At 41.0% G+C, this 21,460-nt stretch overlaps 2 protein-coding genes across 4 annotated transcripts; both read left to right on the top strand.

The window, feature by feature from the left end:
- The first annotated feature begins 719 nt into the window (after positions 1-719).
- Positions 720-14,162, top strand: LOC112288015 (E3 ubiquitin-protein ligase PRT6). 2 transcript variants are annotated; one of them, XM_024531759.3, is made up of 19 exons: positions 720-1,274; positions 2,278-3,414; positions 3,631-4,542; positions 4,771-5,219; positions 5,452-5,592; positions 6,124-6,367; positions 7,243-8,040; positions 8,240-8,455; positions 8,725-9,121; positions 9,535-9,901; positions 10,220-10,271; positions 10,446-11,082; positions 11,268-11,476; positions 11,699-12,264; positions 12,470-12,577; positions 12,928-13,003; positions 13,358-13,435; positions 13,644-13,712; positions 14,040-14,162. In XM_024531759.3, exons 1-19 carry the CDS (start codon positions 1,143-1,145, stop codon positions 14,106-14,108), a joined length of 6,657 nt encoding a protein of 2,218 aa, XP_024387527.1. In that variant the 5' UTR covers positions 720-1,142; the 3' UTR covers positions 14,109-14,162. The 2 variants fall into 2 exon arrangements, with proteins under 2 accessions (XP_024387527.1, XP_024387526.1); XM_024531758.3 differs by having other exon boundaries at positions 8,725-9,139.
- Positions 14,163-16,692: 2,530 nt separating this feature from the next.
- On the top strand, positions 16,693-21,012 carry LOC112287751 (uncharacterized). Of its 2 annotated transcripts, XM_073536847.2 has the most exons (7): positions 16,693-16,795; positions 17,160-17,425; positions 18,013-18,436; positions 18,576-19,600; positions 19,937-20,033; positions 20,152-20,230; positions 20,513-21,012. In XM_073536847.2, exons 2-7 carry the CDS (start codon positions 17,288-17,290, stop codon positions 20,604-20,606), a joined length of 1,857 nt encoding a protein of 618 aa, XP_073392948.1. In that variant the 5' UTR covers positions 16,693-16,795; positions 17,160-17,287; the 3' UTR covers positions 20,607-21,012. The 2 variants fall into 2 exon arrangements, with proteins under 2 accessions (XP_073392948.1, XP_024386873.1); XM_024531105.3 differs by lacking the exon at positions 16,693-16,795 and having other exon boundaries at positions 17,147-17,425.
- The last annotated feature ends 448 nt before the right edge of the window (positions 21,013-21,460 follow it).

Here is a 21,460-nt window from a genome sequence, read left to right as displayed (position 1 = left end):
AAAAAAAAAAAATGTATTTACATGGTATATATTATTTTTGGATGGTACGAGATATTTAGTAATTTATAATGGTACCCAGTATTTATCATTTTCAAATGGAATTTATTTTTGAAGAATGGTAGCATTTAAAAAAATAAAAAATAAAATAGAAGTATTTCTATTCACACAATTTGGTGTATATATGTATATTTTTCTTTTCTTTTCTTTTATTTTGTGAAAGAATTCAAGAATTATTGAAGGCTCTTGCAACATTACCACATCAAATAAACCATCAAAATCAAAGTTAGTTAATTCTGTTATACTATCATTGTATGTGACTAGTGTAATATGATGTAAAAGATCTTGTAAACTCTACACTCATTAAGCACTAATACGATATTAACATTGTTACTGTTGTTTATGTCTTAAGTATTATAAGACAGTGGAAATCTAGTTTCAGTTAATTATATACACACAACCATAAAAGAGTCACTTACACATAAACCAAGTTTTTGATTGGAGGAGGATACAAAGCCAATTTCTACCTCAAAAAATTATTCTTACATTTATCTTGTGAGTAATGAAAAAGCCTCAATGAATTACTTCCCCTAAACACGATTAAGCTCGAGTTAGTGTCAAGCGCAGGGCGTGCGCAGGGGGGGGGCAGAGCGGGCAGGGCGGGCACACGATGAAGAAAGTAATGGGAGGTGGGGGGGGGTTGAGGAAGCAGGGTTAGAAATGGCCATGGCTGGCGCATGCTGCGAGGATTCGAATGTTGTTGTTGTTGTTGTTGTTGTTGCTTTGTTGCAGAGCGTTTGTGTGTTTGTTTCGACACCATCGATGCGCCGCTTTCCTTCGTTGTCACTCGACTCGTAATTGGCTCTCTAACGAGCTCTTACGATCCTTATTCGCTTCTCAATCGGCGTAGACCAGGGATGCAAACTGCGGTGGCGTAGCTGTTGGACTGCGCGACTTGTAAGTGAGATTGTGAGAGTGCGAGAGCAGGACAAAAAGGGAGCAGGAAAGAAGGAAAAAATTAGAGGTGCAAGGACTACTTTGCTGCTCATGAGTTAGACCGGCTCTGGAGAGCATTTTGGTGATGGTGTTTTCTGTATGAAGCGGTCCAGAGAAGAGGTAGTGTGTTGCGTTGGTGGTGGTAAGGGATGGACGGGCATGCGACCTCGAATACCTCGGGGAGTAGTTTCGCTAGTGCCAGCACCGCCACGGGCGGGACTTCCACCAGCAGTGTTACCTCGTCGATTTTGGCAATCCCCAGTGATGCCGCGATTTTGCAAGTAGGTTCTCCTGACATCTGAGTTCTATGTTTGCATTGGCGAGGTGATTCTTGTGGCGGCGTCTGTTCGGTCGGCAGAATTGAGGGTGAAGTGGAGTTTTCTCAATTGCGTGGATCGCGATATGTTTCTCATTTCTTGCCACTTGTGTTGGTTTTTTCGAAGATTCTAGTTTTTCGGGGATCTACCTCTGTGCTGCAATGTTTTGGCTGCATCCGGTTTTAAGTCTTGTAGAAGAGGCTCCTAAATTTAAGCAATGAATTTTGGCGTGGGAAATCACATGTTGCACTTATCGTAGACCTTCTCTGTACATCAGTGCGAATAGTTATGAAGAGTTTGAACCGGTGGACCAGTATGGAGAAAAAAAATGTCTTTCCAATTCGATGCTGTCAAGGTGCAATTAGGTTAGAGCTGAGCTGTTGGTCGATTTTCTCTGAATAATGAAGAAATTTATGATCTGGGAAGGTTGTCATTCGATGTGCAGCTCAAGCTTTCGTTGAAGAGTTTCTGGTATTCATGTACCACTATGACGACGATTTTTTAATACTGGAAATACTAGCCGATAGCTTTGTTTCTGCCGAAAAGTTGATTAGTAAATTCTCTCAGCTATGCGATAGTTTTCATGGTTGGTTAGTTACAACCATGTTTCTGACTAAGTACAGTATGAATTCGTTGGACTCAAACTCTTCAAAATCAATCACGTGATCAACTCTCAATAACTAATTTGAAGGTCACGCGATTGAGTTGGTCGATCCGACTTCAGAAATCAGTTTTCCGTGTGGTGTATTCCAAGGCTTTTTCGGATGAAAGGTCTGGATGTACATTGACTTTGGCCAATAGTGGAAAGTTTCCACGGGCATCTTTCTTTTACACGAATATTGGACGGTTTCCTCTCCGGGTAATTCCATTGCTTTAGTGGGCTGCTGAATGTTACAGCCAAGAATGCATGATTTTCTTTCAGGCGCGCGAAGCTGATGTTGGTTGCTGATCCATTTTGTGCTTGCAGAGATTGATAAAATGTGGAGTGCCTTCAGAATATCTGGAAAGGGGTAAGGACGGAATTGCAGAGTATGTGAAAGAGCACAAACCTCAGGTTTCGGAGGTCATCGCTGCGCTTTTACCTGGACCAGATGAAGTTCAGGCGGTTACGTCATCAGGAACAGATGAGGTTCAAGGGCCAGGAACACGCAAGGAGTTTCTAAGCCAATGTAGAGATGCGCTCAAATGGGTGCAGTGGGTTATGTTTCAGGGGGAGCCACAGGCGGTCTTGGCGGCTGCAGGACAGGGAACTGGAAGCACCAGAGGTGTATGTGGAGCAGTTTGGGGTAGTAACGATATCGCTTACAGATGTAGGACCTGTGAACACGACCCTACCTGTGCTATTTGTGTGCCATGCTTTCAAAATGGAAACCATGCCTCACATGACTACTCCATGATCCGCACTAGTGGGGGTTGTTGTGATTGTGGAGATGTCACTGCTTGGAAACAATCAGGATTCTGCTCCAAACATTGTGGTCCTGGACAAGTGTCACAACTTCCGGCTTCTCTCGTGGAGTCTGCCACACCGGTACTGGAAGCTCTCTTGTTCCAGTGGATACGTACACTGAAGGCTGCAGAGCTGGTGGCAGAGAATAAGGCTAAAAAGTGGACTGCTCAGTCCGTGGATGAGAAGGTCGCATGCCAATTATCAGTGGTGTGTATTGAGATGCTACTAGAATTCTGCAGTTTTGGTGAACCCATGCTGGCCTTTACTGCAGAAGTCGTGGGTAACAGAAGTTTAGGACTTGTGGATACTTTGATGGGCACTGAATGCTTTTTACCGGATAGGTGTGTGAAACATTTGCAAGAGCTTTTATACAAGCTTTTAGGAGACACCAAATTCAAACATACTTTTGCACAGACATTCATATCACATTATCCAGCCTGTTTACGAGAGACCTTCAAAGAGGATGCTGCAGTGCTTGGAAGCCTCACGAGAAAGAAATATCGAGAGCATTCCATAGTCAATAGCTTCTCCGTACAGATTTTCACGGTCCCGACACTCACACCCAAGTTAGTGATGGAGGATGGACTCTTGGACATGCTTCTTGATACATTAAAGGAGTTCTTGCGTGGTTGTGTTGGGGAGGATGGGCGTATATCGGTATGTAGTTGCTCACTTGTGACTTTTTAATACTGAATTCAATCAACTGTTGTGTTTTCCTAGGAGGCCGCCGGGATTTTTTGTAATTGAAAATATTCACTTATTAACATCTTCAGTGAGTCTTTTTGTTCATCACACAGAAGCGATATATATATATATATATATATATTTTCTGTGGAGGAAGATTTATTGGTTTTCATTAATTTTGGTGTGCAGGTAAGTAAAGGGCCCGTGGTGGACCGGCATTATTTCCGAATAATAGATGACATTAGATACGTCATGACTCATTTGGAGGTATCACGATATGTTGCACGGAAAAGACCTGAACTTGCAAGAGCTTGGTTGCACTTGGTTGCATTTGTTCAAGGCATGTATCCACATAGGCGAATAACAAATACTCACGTTGAAGACGAAACCGACATCTGGGGGTCAGCCTACTCATTGGAGTCTCAAATGGCGTTCATTCATCCTCTATTTGTTGGAGGAGCTGCTGTATCCAGCAACTTAGATCCACGCTCTAAGGACGATCTAATGTCTGATTCTCAGGGTGACCTGGCAGCGTCGGGCAGCTCGGACGGGGTCGTCTTTTCTAATGGGAATGTTAATGCGGTTGATGGTTTGCAAAATATCAATTCGGAGGCTGGTGATACAAGAACACGGGTTGTAGATGTAGACATGTATGATGCCGTACTTACTGCTGATTCTATTGATGATGTATCCACGGAACTCAGTCTGCAGCGAAGAGGGAAAATAGAGTTTGAGACGGTATTCATTGCAGGAGTGCAAGTGTCAGCTTCATTGGTATGGTTTGTTTCTGAGTGTGCTCAAGTCCTTGTTACCTGGCTTAGTCTAGATGCCTCGAGAGAGTCAGTGAAGTCAGGACAGTTGGCTATTGATGCTAGTCAGATTTCTGGCATTCGAAGGAGCACTAGATGGCGAGGTAGAGGGGGCAGAGGAATTAGGGATTCACCCACTCAGACCACCGGTGGCCAAATTCGAGTATGGCTGCAACGCAGTAGACGGCTCCCTTTTGAGCCTCGAGTGTGGCCAGAAGCTGCTACTCAAGAGCAAGCTGCAATGGGCACCAATTCTGGGAACCAAGTTGCTGACATGGATGTTGAAATGCAGGTGGGATGAGGATTTTAATATATATATATATATATATATATATATATATATATATATATATGTGTGTGTGTGTGTGTGTGGTGTTTCATTTCATGTCATTTTGATTTACTTTTTCTCGCGTTACTCAAAGACAGTGATACACATGGATCAATTTCATGATCTAAGCCATCAATTTTGTGTTTTCATAAGTTCCATATTTTTACGCCATTCTGTTTATCTGTCTTGCAGGCTCCTGGTGAAGGCTTTGATAACAGAGCTGCAGAATGGTGGATGGGACCTGAAGGATTAACGACATCGAATATTTTAGACCAGTCTGTTGAGGTCGATGAATGGCCTTTAGTGGATTTCGATGTTAGTCGGCAGGATGTATCTTTTCATATCCCATTACATCGTATGCTTGCTCTCCTACTTCATAAAGCACTTGAATTTCATTCTGCTAAACAGGATAAATCATTTGGAAAAGAAAAAATCTTATCCAGTGATGGCACTTCTGGTGAGTGGAGATCATTCCTGGAACAAGTTCTTCCTCGAAAGTTTCGTGTGCCAGGGTTTGCTGCCGTTGTGATGGAGCATCCTCTTCGTTTACAAGTTTTGTGTGCACAAGTTCAGGCTGGCATGTGGCGACGGAATGGCCACGCAACCAGGGCATTATGCGACCTTTATCATTCTGTGCATTGGCAAGTTTCACTTAACTGGTGTCTGATGTCAGCTGGCTTTATCTAAACATTCAAATGTAGTAGATGTCTTTGGCATCAGGACGTGCCATTTAAACAATAACAATTTTTTTTCGAGGTAAATATTTAAAATAGTGATAAACAGTAGTTAATAGTGTTCTTTCAACTTCTTGCATCATCTCTGAATATGAACTGTGTCAGTTTATTCATGACAAGAATTTTCTGCTGTTTACAGGTGTGAAGATAGCTTGGAAATTGACTTGTTTCTACTCCAATGTTGCGCCGTTCTTGCACCTTGTGAAGCCTTTGTGGATCGGATTGTAGCTCGATTCGCACTTTCGGATTACTTCAACTTTTCATTTTGGCATCCTAATGAGTACGACCTGCTCTATCACCCATGTCTCAATTTCAGCGTGAGAAATATGCTTGGGAAGCTAAATTTGGAATGTTTTGGAAGCGTGTTGATCATGTCTGTTTAATATGATTCCTTTAACGTTTTGCACTTGCAGCTGAATTATAGGTTCAGTGTAATAGTTTTAGCAAGCGTGGAGTTTTCGTGTAAATGGTGGCCAATCAACAGTTATTTACCCTGAAATAATACGTGTATTTTAGCAGTCAGAATTAGTTCGAAAATTTACCAGAAAGCGCTAAGAATTGTCCCTTGGGTTATCCGCAAGCAGCAATGTCGTATAAGTTCCAGTCTGTACTTTGTCAGTTGCGTTTGATGCACATTGACGTGATCTACGAGGTTGATGCGAGAAAGTACTCGTGAAGTATCGTGCATCCTACTATATCTATAAAATATGCTTTTGATTTTGTGTTTAGTTTTTATTTCATTTCATTTTATTTAATAATATATGTTTTGTGACTTTCTGCTACAACATTGTTTTTCTTGCTTTGCACACAGATACCAGGTTACTTTGGCGCAGGAACTTATTATTCTATTGATCAGGCTGGTTTCCGAGCGAGGTTTTTGTGGGCTGACCGAGAAAGAGTCCTTACGACGAGAGTTAGTACTAAGATTAGCTGTTGGGGATACTACTCGCAGTTACCTATTGAAAGCTCTACCTCCACGGTTGCAAGACAGCAAGCATTTGCAAGAATGCTTAGATGCAGTTGCGACATATCGCAATCCTTCTGGAATGCAGCAGGTGAGACTGTCCCTAGCTACGTAATCCCTAATAGACGGGGTTACCCAATTCGGATAATTTCTAGCATCTGAAATGATAATATCTATTCAAAAATCAGATTTTATTTTAAGTCAAGAATTTTTTTTGATTGTCTTTTTGGTAATAATTATTGCTTGATGACGAAGTTGGTCTCAGAAGAATGATCAATTTTTTAAATCAACAAATGAAAGACTCACTTTACTTTTTCTTAATTTTTGAAGCAGTCCTGGGCTGCCAGATTTGGGAATCTCATCTTTACTTAATTTTTAATATTGATGTTGTAAATATTCAAAAATGAAATCATTGACACTTCTAGGAATCAGTGACTGGTTTTGTTTGCATCTAGTCATCATAGAGAGGAATATGTGATTTTTGCTACTACTATAAATATAACCACCTGGATTTTAAAGCACGAGATAGGAAACCTCAAACTTATCTACATGGCGTTGTTTCTTAATTTTTGTTTTAAAAAAATGTTTCTTAATGTTTAGAATACTTTCTTGTCTTCTTTCCATTCATACTCATTTTTAGATTGTAATCGTTATTTACAGTGGATCTTTAATAAAGTTATTTTAGACGATGATGATCGTCACTCATAGTTGGTTTGTAAATCCGCGAAACCAATATCGATTGAGGTGTTTGTTGTGGTTGGTTCGCTCAATGTCTAATTATTGACTTTTGGCCGTAGGCTGTTTCTTTTGACTCAACACTAGGTTTCAAAAGTTGAGCTAAGTTAGGATGATTTGCTTTGTTATCTGGTCGTTGTTGTATATGGTGAAGTCCGATTTGTTAGCCGCAATTTTTTTAAACATAGTGATTATACTGTTGTTGATCAGTTCTTATTCTTGTGCAAACAGGGTAAATATGCATTGAGAGATGAGTGCTGGTGCGAGTTGGACCTCTACCATCCACGATGGAGTCCTCGGGAGCTTCAAGCAGCGGAGGAACGTTATTTGAGAGCATGCAGATCACCTGCTGTATTTCTGCAACTGCCTCGGTGGTCACCACCATTTGCAGCTTTACAGGGTTTGGGACGGTTAATTACCTCTTCTCGGGTTCATGATATGTTGCGTAGCATTTTTTTCCATGCAGTCTACACTGATGATCCATCCAATTCGCGTGCTCCAGAAGAACTTCTTTTGTACGCTCTACATCTTCTTGCCCTAGCCTTGGATGTCTGCAAATCCCCGAATAATATAGGTGGCGAGCGTAGAGAGGACCTGCTGGGAAATAACCGTCCGTTCTCGGATATCGAGAACTCAAGTAGCAGCAGTGTTAAAGAGCACCCACCTTTGTTGCTTCGCTGCGGTGAAAAAGTAGCTGTAGGAAGAGCCAACACCCTTGTTGCGCCGGAGTCTCAGAGTATGCTGTCTCTACTGGTGTTGCTTCTGCGGAAACCTCGTAATGATGGAGCAAGTGAAGCAGGATCCTACGGGTTTAGAGATTTAATAAAGAAGCTGTTAAGAAGTTTTGCAGAGTTGGACAGCATCTGCATGTACGAAATAGAGTTACTTGCTCCCGAGGTTCTTCATCGTGTCTCTGTCGGCATCACACCCAAGATTGATGGAACTGGAGGCATCGATTCTAAAGATGTCTCAGTATCCGAGTCTGACAGACGAAAATCTATTGCCCGAGAGCGTCAAGCTGCTGCTATGGTAAGATCGGTTATCTTTGCGTTTATCCGTATTTTGTTATGGCTGCCGAAGGCCAATTAAATGCTTGGCTTTGAATCGTCACTTTGAGATGTCCTTGAATTTTTGTAGTTTATAGCTGCAAAGTGTTAATGACCCATGTATAGCACGCGCTCATGTGAACTGAAGAATTTCTTTTATTGTTATACGTGTACTGTCTTAGGCCAAAATGAAAGCTGCGCAAGAGAGTTTTGTTGTCAATTACAAACCAACAGAGGAGAGCAGTAATTTAGGGGATGGTGATGAAGCAGAGGCAAAACGACCAAAGGAGTCCAGAGGAGAAAGTGATGAGTTATGCGAGGATGTTCAATTTACTCATTGTGCACTTTGTCGAGATGCAGCAAGTGCAAGTCCTCTGTGTTTTATGGTTCTTGTTCAGGTAATCTAATACTCTTAACATTTCGATTTCGCGCGTGGACACTTATCTGGGTTTCCAACTACAATGTCACTCGGTTATAGTGAAATTCTAGTAGCTTGCTTCTAAACTAGAAAATTGCTTTGTTCAAATATACTTAACCCCTTACTCTCTGCGGTATTGTTAGTGATTACTTTCAGCGCTGTAACAATGCATGCATTATTAGTGCCTCGTCTCCAGGATTTTGTAATGCCCAAGTCATTCTAATCAGCGCCACTTTTCCTTCTTGGTAGAGATCAAAATTGCTTGCAATTGCTGAGAAACCAACTCCATCCTGGAAGCGTAGCCTAGTTACGCTAGACCAAGTTGAGAGAGATGGTGAATCATCTGATGGAGTAAACGCTGCTTCTGGCGTAGCCTCAGATGGGTCAAGATACTTGAATAGCACAGCGGAGCTTTGGCATTGGATTCAAGAGGCTTTAGGGGATGCTCAGACACAACCTCGTCTGCTTGATGATGAGGACGTACTGGAGCTGTTACGAAATGGGCCTGGTGTTCGTGATACTTTTCATGTGACTCCTGAACCACTTCTGAGCTGGGATGCAGCAACTGCAATATCTTTAGATACTGTATCAGAAGAAGTTGAATCTGGTAGTGAGATCGCCGAATATGAAAACGATAATGAAGCTGGTACGTACGAAGCAACAGGTTTGTGCAACCAATATCTAACTTTCATTTTTGGTCATCAGCTTTGTCCATCGGTTTATTTCGTATCCCGATTACAATCAGGAAGCATAATCGAAATTGTATTGTCATGTCTTCGTGTGTACACCGTCAATTCAACTTTCATAAGCAGATTTGTTGCGGGCTAGGAATGTTTTGTAACGGATCTGCAGAGGAGAATAGTTTAGGTGAAGAACTAAGCAGTTGTAGAATAATATTTGGATAGGTTTCAGGTGAACACGCCCAAATTTTGGAATTAAGTTTCTCTTTGTTGCCACAGGTCTATCCATTTTGTAAACATTTTGCATCCATCTCAACCCTTTTGTACTGCCAGATGTGAAAGACCTTGCTAATGTAAAACTAGGTTTCATACGTCGCAGGTAGTGTGAATGTCAATTGGTGGGAGGACAATCACAGTCGGGTTAATCAAGGAGAGAGTAGTACAAAAAGAGACAAGGCTGTGGCAACTGTTTTAGCGGAATATGTGGCTGCAGCTGTCTGTCGAGGACAATCTCGACCCCAGGAAAGAACCCGGTATGGAAGAAGCGAGTCTCCCGGACATACAGGTCCAGAACAACTAAGAGAAGGTCTCACTCGCAGCAGGAGAGCAACTGCTCGGATTCCTTTATCAATGTCTGAAGCTATACGTTATAAAAACAGTGACACAGTGGGTGTCCATATGTCTGCTTGTGGACATGCTATACATCAAGATTGTCGTGACCGCTATTTTTCCTCTCTTTTGCAGAGGTACTCGGAGCACCCTTGAACCCTTGGTGATTGGAAATGATTTCTAGGATTTCATGCTCCGCAAGTTCTTGATGCAGACGCTTGTGTGAAATCTCTGCATTTGATGAGAATATTACATTGTCTCACACTATATGCCAAGTTATTCATCCTATGGATAAAATAATAATGTTGAATAGTATTATTCCTCCATTTAGTGTAACGGTTTGTTTTCAGCTCTGTTTTTTTTCGCTTGACTTTAAGATAAATGCAAACCAGTTAGTTGCTATGTTTTGTCAATGGCATCATATCATCTCTTGACACCTCGCTGTTTGATTGCAGATTTTACAGCAGGGCTTTATTTGAGGGAGTACAGATAGTGGACCTTGACATGGTACATGGCTTTCTGTCATATAGTGATAGTTATTGTTTCCCTCTGCAGATGTTCGTCGTCTTATGTCAAACTTGGTGGGTTTATTTTGACTTGTTGTAGGACTTAGCTTATTCCAGCATGCTTACTTCCGTCATTACGAATAAACTTACGTATTCCCGTAAAATTGTGTTACAGGGGGAGTTCCTCTGCCCAGTGTGTCGTCGACTAGCGAATGCAATTCTGCCGGTTCTTCCTGGTCAAACAGGGTTGAATAGTTCTTTCATATCCCCAAGCGTTGCTCAGCTTTCGAGTGGTGTGTCTTCTAGTACTGCGTCATTGCAAGTAGACCATGCTTTGAGACTGCTTGTTAAGGCTGAAGAATTGGTTTCCAGATCAGAATTCCGTAAAGTGGCCGATCCACAGCTTCCTTACAATGTTAAGGTGGTTTTGGAGGACCTTGCCAAACGACTTTGTGGATTGTTCTATTCCGAGAAGGATCTCTTTACATCTCTAAGCTCTATTCAGGGTCATGTACATCAAGGCCTACTTCTTTGGAATGTCTTTAGGTACTCCCTGATGTCTTCAGAGTTGGCTTCTCGTAGCCAGAAGCTTTCTGAGAATAATGGCAATGGTTTGATGGCTTTGATTGAAATGAGCGAGGCATCACACGGTTCAGTATTGCCTCTCTTACTTCATGCTGCTAAAGCCACGCAAAGTCAGAGTCGGCTATCAGTGCTGCTTCGGGCTCGGGGAATGCAACTGCTAGTGGACTCCATTGTTAATGGCATATCTAGAGATAATCACGCGAACGATATTCCAAGGGATTTGCATGGTAAGTTAACCAGTCTAATTATCCTGAAGGAATAGTATGATAATCTGGAAATTAGGGATCTGAAACTTAATATAAGCATTGGTTTCTTTTTTGGCCATTTCCTAATTGATGAATAGCCTCGCATTTTTCATGCTGTATTAAACTTCTGTTTTTGTCAGTAACGTTGATCGGCCATCCATTTGCAGGCAATTACTCTGCTCTTATGCAATATTTGGAAAAGGACAATGATTCGGTAGACGTGCAGTTGTGGAAGAGATTGGCTGATCCAGTATTAGTTCATGATGCTTTCTCATCGTTCACATGGCTGCTTTTCTGCCTGCCCTTACCGTTTCCTGCTAATGGTGCTCCATTTATCGCACTTCTTCATCTCTTCTATTTGGTGACTATAGTCCAGGTATTTATCGATCCTTTGTAAGGTATACAATGATGTAGTTTTCACATGCCAAGATTTTCTGATAACTCTTGCGCTTTTCTCATTTTCTACTTTCAAAGTTTGTATTGTTTATGCTGATAATGCTAACAACATGGCCATTTTGCATCTCAGTATCTTTTATGTACTCTAACTACTGTTTGTACACGGACTTCTTTTTCACTTACTGAGAGTCATTGCTTGCAGACTATAGCGCAGCTTGGGTCGTTTGCTACATCGGGTACAGAATTGACTCCATCAGCGCGTTCCTTTATTGCAGCAGTGCAGACAGGGTCGAATGGAACGGTTCTTGAGTCTTCCACGGGGGACAGCAGTATTTCTCCCACTTTGGAGTCTTATCTAGCTTACATACGGCGCTGTACTTTGCCTTTCCTACGCCGATGTTATCTTTTACAAAACTTACTGTCTGGTGCCGCACAAGTCCTACCTGTCGCAACAGCTCATCAATGGGAACTTCCTCAAGGTCATATACATTCCACAGAAACTGAAACAACTTCTGAGGACTCGAAAGATGCGGATAAGCAGGTATTGCTGGAGATGGAGGAGTTAGATCAGCTGGAAAGTGTCTTTTTAATTCCTTCATTAGTAAATATTTTTGAGCAGGAAACAAATCAGCAGCTTGTTCAAGCCTGGTGCAAGCATGTCAAGACAGACGCTGGTCCTCGAGGCATTCAACACAGTATACGAGTAACCACAGCGTCTCCTTTTAAATTGATGCAGCTACCATATTTATTTCAAGACCTTATGCAACGGTATGTATTGTACCAACCTTGGGTTATCGATATTCCCTTTTTGTCATAAATTTCGGGTCTTCTTCAAAGGTTGTCCTTGCACTTTTTCCTGAGATTGTTTTTGGAGATGAGGAGATCTACTGTTATCAGGATCACAACCAAATTATTTTAGTTGGTTTTGTTTGTTTCTAGTCAGTACTGAATGACTCGAAGGTTTTTGGTGCAGGTATGTGAAAGAGAAGTGTCCTCGCTGTAAGACAGTCCCCGACAAGCCTGCTATATGCTTGATGTGTGGAGCTCTTTGTTGTGCATTTAGTTTACGTCCCTGTTGCAGGTCAGTGTTACAACCTCCTTTCAGTATACTTCAAAGAAAATTTTCGGTGGAGATTAATACGCTTCTCCTTGTGTAGATACTTCTGCATCTCGTTTCTAGTATTTAAGTTCCTTACAAGTTAAGTAGAACTTTTGTTGAAAACACAAAAGAAATTATGCCTTGTTAGTCTTCTATGAACTTTTGCTTGTTATCTCATCAGTAATATATTTAAATTGGTTTTACAACTGCTACATTTGCATCGTTATTTTCCAGATTGTGATAATTTGCAGAACATGAACTATTGTAATAAGTGGTCCTTCGCCAAACTGTGCCAAAGTTAGAGTTAATTTACTGGTCATTTATATTGGCAGTGTGAACAGGCAAGGGGAATGCACCAGGCATGCTATGAATTGCGGAGCAGGCATCGGAATCTTTTTAATGCTGCGGGTAATTGTCTTTGCCTTGCTGTAGAGAAAATTTTGCAACTTGTACAAGTCAATACTAATTTATATTTCAATGTGTTATAGTGACTTGTTCCGTATGGTAAGTCGACAGTCAGACTCGCTACATGAAACTATAATTTCCAGTGAAAGGGATTGCTGTTTAACCTATTGAAATAAAAATCTCAAATACTAACTCTGTAGATGAAGTACACTTGGACACAAATATAGATCAACACTTAATTGGATATTTTGATGCTCCTTAATCTCTGGTACAAGTTGGTGTAAATATTTTGACAATTTAATACGCTTCATTGGTCACCAGATCCTTTTCATTAAACTTGGGAACCTATTTTTGCAGAAGACCAACATACTGTTGCTACGATGTGGACGTCAAGCTATGTGGCCATCACCGTATCTTGATGCTTTTGGAGAAGAGGTGTGCACTTTCTCTATTAGAATACCGAACTTCTATGTTTGTCAACAGGGATATTTTTGGATATGAAATGGCCCATTTCTTTGCTCTTTTTTCTGCTATTATTATGACCTTTTGTTTCGTTTGAGGTTTATTTTCTCGTACTTTCATTAAATTTATTTTACTTCAAAATAATCTTCCTCATGAATTACCTCTCTATTTTTCATGATAGGACCTTGAGTTACGGAGAGGCAAACCTTTGTATCTTAGCCGGGAACGATATGCTGCTCTCACTAATATGGTACGCCCTGGCTTTGTTGCGCTGTGACTTGGTTCAACTGCGATAATGGTTGATTGCTTTGGAAATTCGTATTATTTTTCAAGAACATTTTGGTCTCATCTAGGATAGGTTATAGTTTACTTGGTACTCTCTTTGCAACTTGTTCCTAGTAGACATGCAAGACTGAGTTAATGCGCTGACTTGAAAATCACAACCTCGATTACAGGTTTGAATGACTCGGTTTTGCTTATGTTTCAAGTCTTGTATTGCCTTGTTAGTAACCCTGTGTCCCTTCTGTTCATTCTTTTTTTATCTCTAACAACAGGTTTCTGCAAAATATAAATGTAGGTGGTTGCACACGGACTGGATTACAGCTCACCAGTTTTGTCGCACACGACCCGAGACATCCCATTTTGAATATCTTTGTTTCATAAGATAAATCAACCTTCTTTTGATACATATCAAGCAGAGGTAAATTAAGTTGTATGAGCATCGTCGTTTGTGGTGTGTAATGCATTTACTTATCAAATTGAGCTAGTAAAGTTTTTGTAGCTTCAGATAACAAGAGCTAGATTGGACCACCTTGAGATTAGTTCCAAGTATTTATTCATATTGTGATTTCATGTGCACCTTTCAACTTATTTGGTTTGCGTCGCTGAACTTATGCTGCTTTTTCATTTGAAACAGAAACAAAGACTCAGTTCGTTGGGATCCACTATTAATCTCATGAAATCAGTGGAGCTGAAGTAGCTGAAGTAGCTGAGACTAATCTGCCGAATTTTGTGTTGTCTACCTCTGGATAGGTGAGATTCAGAAATCATGAAACCATTCACTGTTTCCATTTCAATGTAGCCGTTTTTCCTGCTTTCTCGCAGTTATTTCGATATCTTACATCATCACTTTGAATCGGTGGAACGTGTTTTCATCTCCAGTTTCCTGCTTATAGATTGTGAACTACCTGCAACTTCGGAAGTTTACGTCTTAGACGACTGAATTTATGTAATCTTTGGGAGGTGCAGTTCCAGTGTCTGGGACTTTGCAACTGTAAAACAGATATTACTCTTGCTTTCGAACCTAGTTATTTGCTATGATGTTGAGGAATAATCGAAAGGACTAAATTCAGCGACACTACGCAGATCTTCAACCTCAAGTTGGAAGAGATGGTACAACGGGATCTTCTATGAAAGCGTGGGAGTTCTTTTGCGTAGGTTTTCAGGTGTAAATGACATAGCTATGTATGAAGGATATGAATGTTAGTACTGCAGATGAATTTTCTTAAAGCTGTTTTGACTGCGACACCAGTTACAGAAGTTTGCCAAGTTTGCCAAGTTTAGGAGACAATCACTCCACAGAACTGGCTTAGGGAACTGACCTTTTAAGTCAGTGAATGATCACTTTTGAGGTAAAATCATTTTTGTGATCGTGTATATTTTTACGATACTATCAGGGTTGCAGCTGCTCCTGTAATCGAATCAAGAATAATTTGAACTCTGAAGAGACTTATTCGGATGGATCGTAAAAGCCTGTTCCAGATCTGTGGTTTTGGTTGCATCTGCTATTGGATTCAATATGTGACCTTGTCAACTTCCACACATCTCAGCAACTGGCCAATGAATGGTGGACTAATCTTTGATTGCACTAATTCCCCGCAAGATCTTCGATACTTCTGCATTGATTTGTGTACTATCTTGCAGTTTCCTCTTCAATTATTTGGTGCTTAGGATCCCAAGGATTGTAACATTTATCTTGATGCGGATATCAACCGTGAACACTCATGCAGATTTGTATCAGTAAGTAACACGTGTGCACAACGTCCAGCACTGTAATTGATTTCCAATTACAATTGTTCTGATATCCATGCCATGACCTTGCATTTTTGTTTTTAAACTAGTTCTTGTTTATTGATTGGTCTACTTACATGCTTGGTATGGTAAACATAGCAAACATTACATAGTGCACTTTCATTGAATCATGTTACTTATAAAGCAAAACGATTTTCCAATTTTCATGTGTAACATTAACCATTAAAACATGCATTTGTAATTACAATTGAGTATAATTGACTTGTTCAAATTTAGTGTGTGATTTCTGGTAATATTAACACGTAGTTTTAAAATGGTGCAGAAATCAGATATTTACTTAAATTTTGATTTTTTTGATTTTTTGATTTTCTTCAATAATAAAACAATGCACATCTTGCAACATATAAATAATTGAAAGATTTTTTTATTTTTTATTATTATATATCTATATATATATATATATATATATATATATATCTTTACCACTTCATCACCAACTATTATATTAAATCAAAATTTATGTATCATGTAATTTGACCTATATTCTTCAATAAAAAGTTTAAAATTTTTAAAAATTAATTTGGTATATTAATCACTTTGGCACAATGTTAATTTGTGAAATTTATGGTTTATAATGCACACAAGAGTAGGTTTTTGAGATGATATTTAATACTTTTAAATAATGGTAAACATCAAATATTAAAACCAATTTGATAATCATCAAATTTCTTGTATTTAAATGTTTCAAATGGCAATCAAAATCAACTAACAAACTTTGCACATGGAGAAAACCTTCATCCCACAATTCATAGAGTCTCCACCCTATTCTTACTTCTTCAAAACACATTTGCAACACCTTTACACCAAGAATAAAAATCATATAACAAGCAACTCTAACATCTAAAATTCTATCAAGATGGGGTTTACCAAAAACCCACTTGGACATAACCCAACTTCCCACTTTGCATACACTTTATGATACTTTTTAATTATTGCACCTCAATGTATTAGGGTTGACCACAACAATAGGCCACAAGAGGCCTACGTCGGGAACACGATTCCAACGATAGGAACTCGTTCCCAAGTGCACTTTCCACCGCATCCAATAAGAGCCACACTATTAGATTTGTCAGACGAAGTCTATGGATGGAAAGGCTCATCCACACGGCAATCGGGGTGCCTGATCCGAATCCAGATTCTAGCAACTCGGACCTATATCCGTGTATCGCACAATGAGTTGCAGAATGAGCTCGAAGGCTGAGTTTCGGAGGAGCGTCGCTTTTTACTTCGGCGGCATTCGAGGTAGTGTTTTTGTTATTATTTTGTATAAAGTTTTCGTCGAGGATTACGATCACAGTTGTTTCGTTGAAGTATGTACGTAACCAGAAGAGAAGTCTCTCTTTCAGCTTCACACATGTCGCAGTGAAGGACCTCTATCCAAAAGAAGTGTAGAGGCCGAGCGTTCATTGGCTCGAGCAATGTTGCTTTTTGTCCGCACTCGTCGCTCTTTTCGGAGACGGTATGAGATGCTTTTCTGTTCGTGCTGATGGCGATCAGGCTGGCTGCGCAACTGGACGATCGGTCATTAGCGTAGGCCACACCGGAATGATGATTTACTGACAAGGTTTGCAGATATCTTCATTTGGCGTGGGTTTGGTGGTTGCAGGGTTTACGGTTCTGAGCAAGAGAGTTTCACGTGGTTTTGGAACGCGGCACTGGGAATTTTGAGGGAGTTAGTGGATGGTGTGCGGCTTCCGGAGAGAAATGAAGCTCGAGTAGGTGCTCGGGGGGTTTATGTTGTTTGTAGGAATACAGGCAGGGATAGTGGAGAGGGAATACGGAGCAATGGCACTCTCCCTGCCGCGGTGCCCTCCTCCGGAGCCTCTGCACCAGCTCGCCGGCATTCGGGAACGCAAGTTGTCCACGCACCGGGTACAAATCTCTTCCTCTGCGTTCTTTTCTAAGCAGGTCTTTCTGTCTCCCTAATATTCTAACCCCCTTTTGCGTCAACTTACATTTGAGATACATTCTATATTCCTCAAAAAATTTACCTGTCGACCGACCAGGTCCACTGTGCACTTATATTTCCTGGAGCTTCGTGTTGCTTAAATTTTTCAGGGGGTTGGTTTCCAGTTGAACTACCTTCTGGCTGTTACATCTCACTGTTGCGAAGTTGAAGACAGCGAACTATCTTTTATTCCTCACTGTACTAACTTCTTTCAGCTTTCAGTAACTTGGTTTTTCATTTTGCGTTTCATACCCATAGTTGCCGTAAACCATTTATCTCATGGCTCTGTGCTTGGAATCCAGGAGAGGATTCGAATACTCTTGTCTTTCATTAGTTTTGTCTAGAAACTTGAAATTCTTACGTACACGGGATTCAAGTATGAGTGCTGTGTTTCTGCATTGCTGCATCATTTTTACTCATCTCTTCTTTGTGATTTACGTTTTCGTGAAAATGCAACTGTCGAAGAAATCGATACTGTCCATCTTAATGATCGGCACATGCGTTTCTGCAGCTCCGAAGGTCAACTCGCGCCATCCATGATTCGACAGAAACTAGTTCAATGCAACTGGCTTCAACCGATCACATGAAAATTCCAAGCACAGAGCCATGTTGTAAAATTTCTCCGTTAGTCATAGTTCCGAGGAAATCTGCGCGGCGGTCATCTCGGCTGCGAGCCAAGAAGAGTAGGGGAGACGTGGAGGTAGACTCAGCCGATATAGAGGCAGCAGAATGGGTGAGTAGGACTTTGGCCAACAATGGAGTTGTGGAGATTGATCCATTGACAATAACGGAGCAGATTAGGCTTGCTCAGAAAACAGGCTCCACGAATGCTCAAAACCCTGTGGCAAGTCTCACTACCTCTTCAGAGGTTCCTAACTATTTTTCTCCAACCGGTGGACTTCCCAAGGTGCCATTTGGAGTTGCTCTGGCTGCAGGTATGAAATATTTTGACGAAGATTTTGTTGGTATCTTGCTCTTTTTATCGCAGACTTTCTTTCACAAGTGAAGACCATGGATATAGATGTTCTATCTACGCTTTAGGGTTTCGTTTCTGATGAATCATGTTGGATATAGGTTCTGCCGTTATTTTGGCTGCCGTCGCGGTACTGGTGCGAATTTTGAACACACAAGGAGCTGCAGCTGGAGCTGGTGTCGTCTCCAACCAAACCGATTCGGAGGGAAATCGTTTGCGTAGTAGCCTTGCTGGTGAACCTTTGAACGAAGATTTCGCTTCCGATCAGTCGTCGAAGGGCTCGAGTGCTCCTGCTTTAATGAAAGATAAACGATTAGCAGCGGATGTGTTGGCAAGCGCAGCAGGATTGTCACCTGGAGCGGCAATTTTAACCCCGTATGACCTTCAACCTGGCACAGTAAAAGCAGGCCTTAATCGTTCCTCAATGCCCCTGCCTCCAACTCTTTCAAAAGCTGGGTTAAGAAGTCAAACGTCGGGCCGTAATCAACAAGGGGAGACCTCTACTCGAGATTCTGCTACTCCTTTTTTCTCTTCAGACAGCTCTAATGTGGCTTCTTCAACCCCAACTTCTTCTGTTTCAAGGTGGCTAGAAGGGAAATATAAGTCAGTCTCTCCTTTCTTTCCTTCTGATCGGGTAGCTGCAGTAACTAGTTACGAAAATGCGTCTTCCTCAGAGAGTGTCACTCCTTCCTTTCCGGACGAGCAGGGTAGTGTACCTCGTTATGAAAGTTTGGTGGAAAATGTTCCTCCATTCTTTCCCGATGAGCAGGGCAGTGAACATCGTGACAGATCGTTGGAAAATGCTACCTCATTCTTTCCCGATGAACAGGGCCGTCATTCTGACAGTGGGCCTTCCTGGGAGGCTGTTACTCCGTTCTTTCCAGACGACCAAATTAGTAAGCGGCAGAATGGATCATCCTTGGACACTGTCACTCCCTTCTTTGCTGATGAGCAGGGCAGAGATTCAGCAGGCGCATCACAATTAAATACCAGTTTTAAGTATGAGAATGTGATCCCGTTCTTCCCGGACGATCGGGTTGAAAGATTAGGACCTTCACAATCTGGAGAGCAATTCGGTAGATGGAATGGGGGAAGCAGCGGAGAACTCAGAATATTTTTGACTGAGGTCAGTTCGCCTGGTTGGTTCCAAATTTGCTGAAAGTGATGAATTATAGGGAAAAATCTGGTACAATATTTTTTGCCACTCCCGGACAAATGCAGCGTTGAGGACAAGCGTGTATTTTCTTCTATCCCTGAACATCCTCTCAGTGGCCTTGTGGGATCCGAGGGGAAATGGATGCTGGCTGAAATCTCGAAGATATGAAACAAAGACAGACGTTAAGAATTTAATGAAGTGATTTAGAGTGGGATTATAGCTTGTTTTGGCAAAAGATATGTTGATGCTTTTTGACGATTGTTGTGGATCATTTAGCCACAGTGACGTTTTGATATGCATGTCCAGGCCGAAGAAGAGAGGGTAAATGGCCAGTATCAAGCGCTGCAGGCTGCTTTCCCAGTTGTAGCTATCGGGGCGGGTGCTTTAGGTGCTCTTGCTGGAGGTAGCAAGCATTTTCTAATCTTTCACGACTCTCCAGTTTTTCAAAAATCTTCGTATGTTGTACTTAGTGCACGACGTTTGCAAGTTTGATTATTTATTTTTGTATTAATGTGGTGCAGTGGATGGAGCATTAGAAATGGTGGGGCTCACTGCGACTGCCAGCTTCATTTCATATGAGTTGCTTTGGGCAAATAAAAGGTTCGGGCTGTAACTTTCTCCTTTTGTTTCAGGTCATGTGCGTATCTTTCAACACACCTAGCTTTAAAAGGACACCGGTTGGACTTTCTTCGATCTGATGATGGAAAAAGAAACCCAAATTTCAATAACTATCTCTGATTTTGTCTAGATGAGTGCATCTGTCTTGTTTTATAGTCTCTTCGCAACTCCGTTGTGAGGATAGTCGCTAGGAATGTGTACTCTGCGTCAGTGCTCAAGGTCAGCTCAACAATAGTCAGTCTTCGAAATTAATGTCTGGCACAGGAAAGAGCTTGTGGAGGAGCTGTCCAAGATCACCGACCACAGGGGATTCCTTAGGTGGCTCCGAAAGCGGAAGATCGTGAAGGATGAGTGCTAAAGCATTGACCATGCCTCGAGAAAGTGATTCCTTGCACCATGATTGATCATCAGAATAGTTGGATTACCCCCTGTATAATGGCGGCACATAGCAGTTGGATAGCGAACCCTGGTTTGAAAATGATGCACCTTCTCTATAATGCAAAGTGAGTGTATATTACATAGACTAATCATGTACACATGAAGGGTAATGAAAACTGTTGATTAGGAGTTGTGCCGAAAGTTTCTGCAAGTATTGCAGTGCAAGTGGAACTTATTGTGGGTCATTCAGAGGAGCCCTAGATAGGGTAATATTTTATATGCAACTGTCATGTATTGTATCATGTTTGGTTTGGGATTTGAATACATATATCAGAGGGTTTAATGCACAAGTGTTCATTGTGCACCCTCGGTATTAAGTATCGAAATTGATTGCTCCAGTTGCTCTTTCTGAGAACATCTTATACATCTGCTTGGAATCACTCATCTAGAATATCTAGAGAATTCCTATATATTTTATTTTATATTATTCTTCTGTTTAATTTTTGGGTAAATAGAATATATTATATTCTATGTGTATATAAGAAAAGCAATAATTTCTATGAGTACAAGTTGATGGGGTGTACAACAAATGATCAATTCTGGTCAATACGAAGCTCTTCAATTCCTTTGTTTTGAACTAATGCGTAATTAAGTTCTTTCTAGGCAAATATATAGTGACGACTTAAAAAGATGAGATACGTATTGAAAAAAAATTAAGAACAATATCAAATTGTATATTGAAACTTGAGGTGTGGTTAGAATAAAAATAAAATAAAACATATTCTGGAGGTTTCTTTCCAACATAAACATGTATAAATATAATACTAACAAATA

Source organism: Physcomitrium patens, chromosome 10 (assembly GCF_059467195.1).
Source record: "Physcomitrium patens ecotype Gransden chromosome 10, ASM5946719v1, whole genome shotgun sequence".
Lineage (NCBI taxonomy): Eukaryota > Viridiplantae > Streptophyta > Bryopsida > Funariales > Funariaceae > Physcomitrium > Physcomitrium patens.
The sequence above is the reverse complement of the archived record's forward strand: the minus strand, read 5'-3'. Positions and strand labels throughout refer to the sequence as shown.

Bases quoted from the DNA above. Each gene is read 5' to 3' on its own strand.
- LOC112288015 (XM_024531758.3), top strand. From the start codon at position 1,143: ATGGACGGGCATGCGACCTCGAATACCTCGGGGAGTAGTTTCGCTAGT. The intron at 13,436-13,643 runs GTGTGCACTTTC...TTTTCATGATAG, and splicing joins TTGATGCTTTTGGAGAAGAG to GACCTTGAGTTACGGAGAGG. The intron at 13,713-14,039 runs GTACGCCCTGGC...ATATAAATGTAG, and splicing joins ATGCTGCTCTCACTAATATG to GTGGTTGCACACGGACTGGA.
- LOC112287751 (XM_073536847.2), top strand. From the start codon at position 17,288: ATGTTGTTTGTAGGAATACAGGCAGGGATAGTGGAGAGGGAATACGGA. The intron at 17,426-18,012 runs GTACAAATCTCT...GCGTTTCTGCAG, and splicing joins GCAAGTTGTCCACGCACCGG to CTCCGAAGGTCAACTCGCGC. The intron at 18,437-18,575 runs GTATGAAATATT...TGTTGGATATAG, and splicing joins TGGAGTTGCTCTGGCTGCAG to GTTCTGCCGTTATTTTGGCT.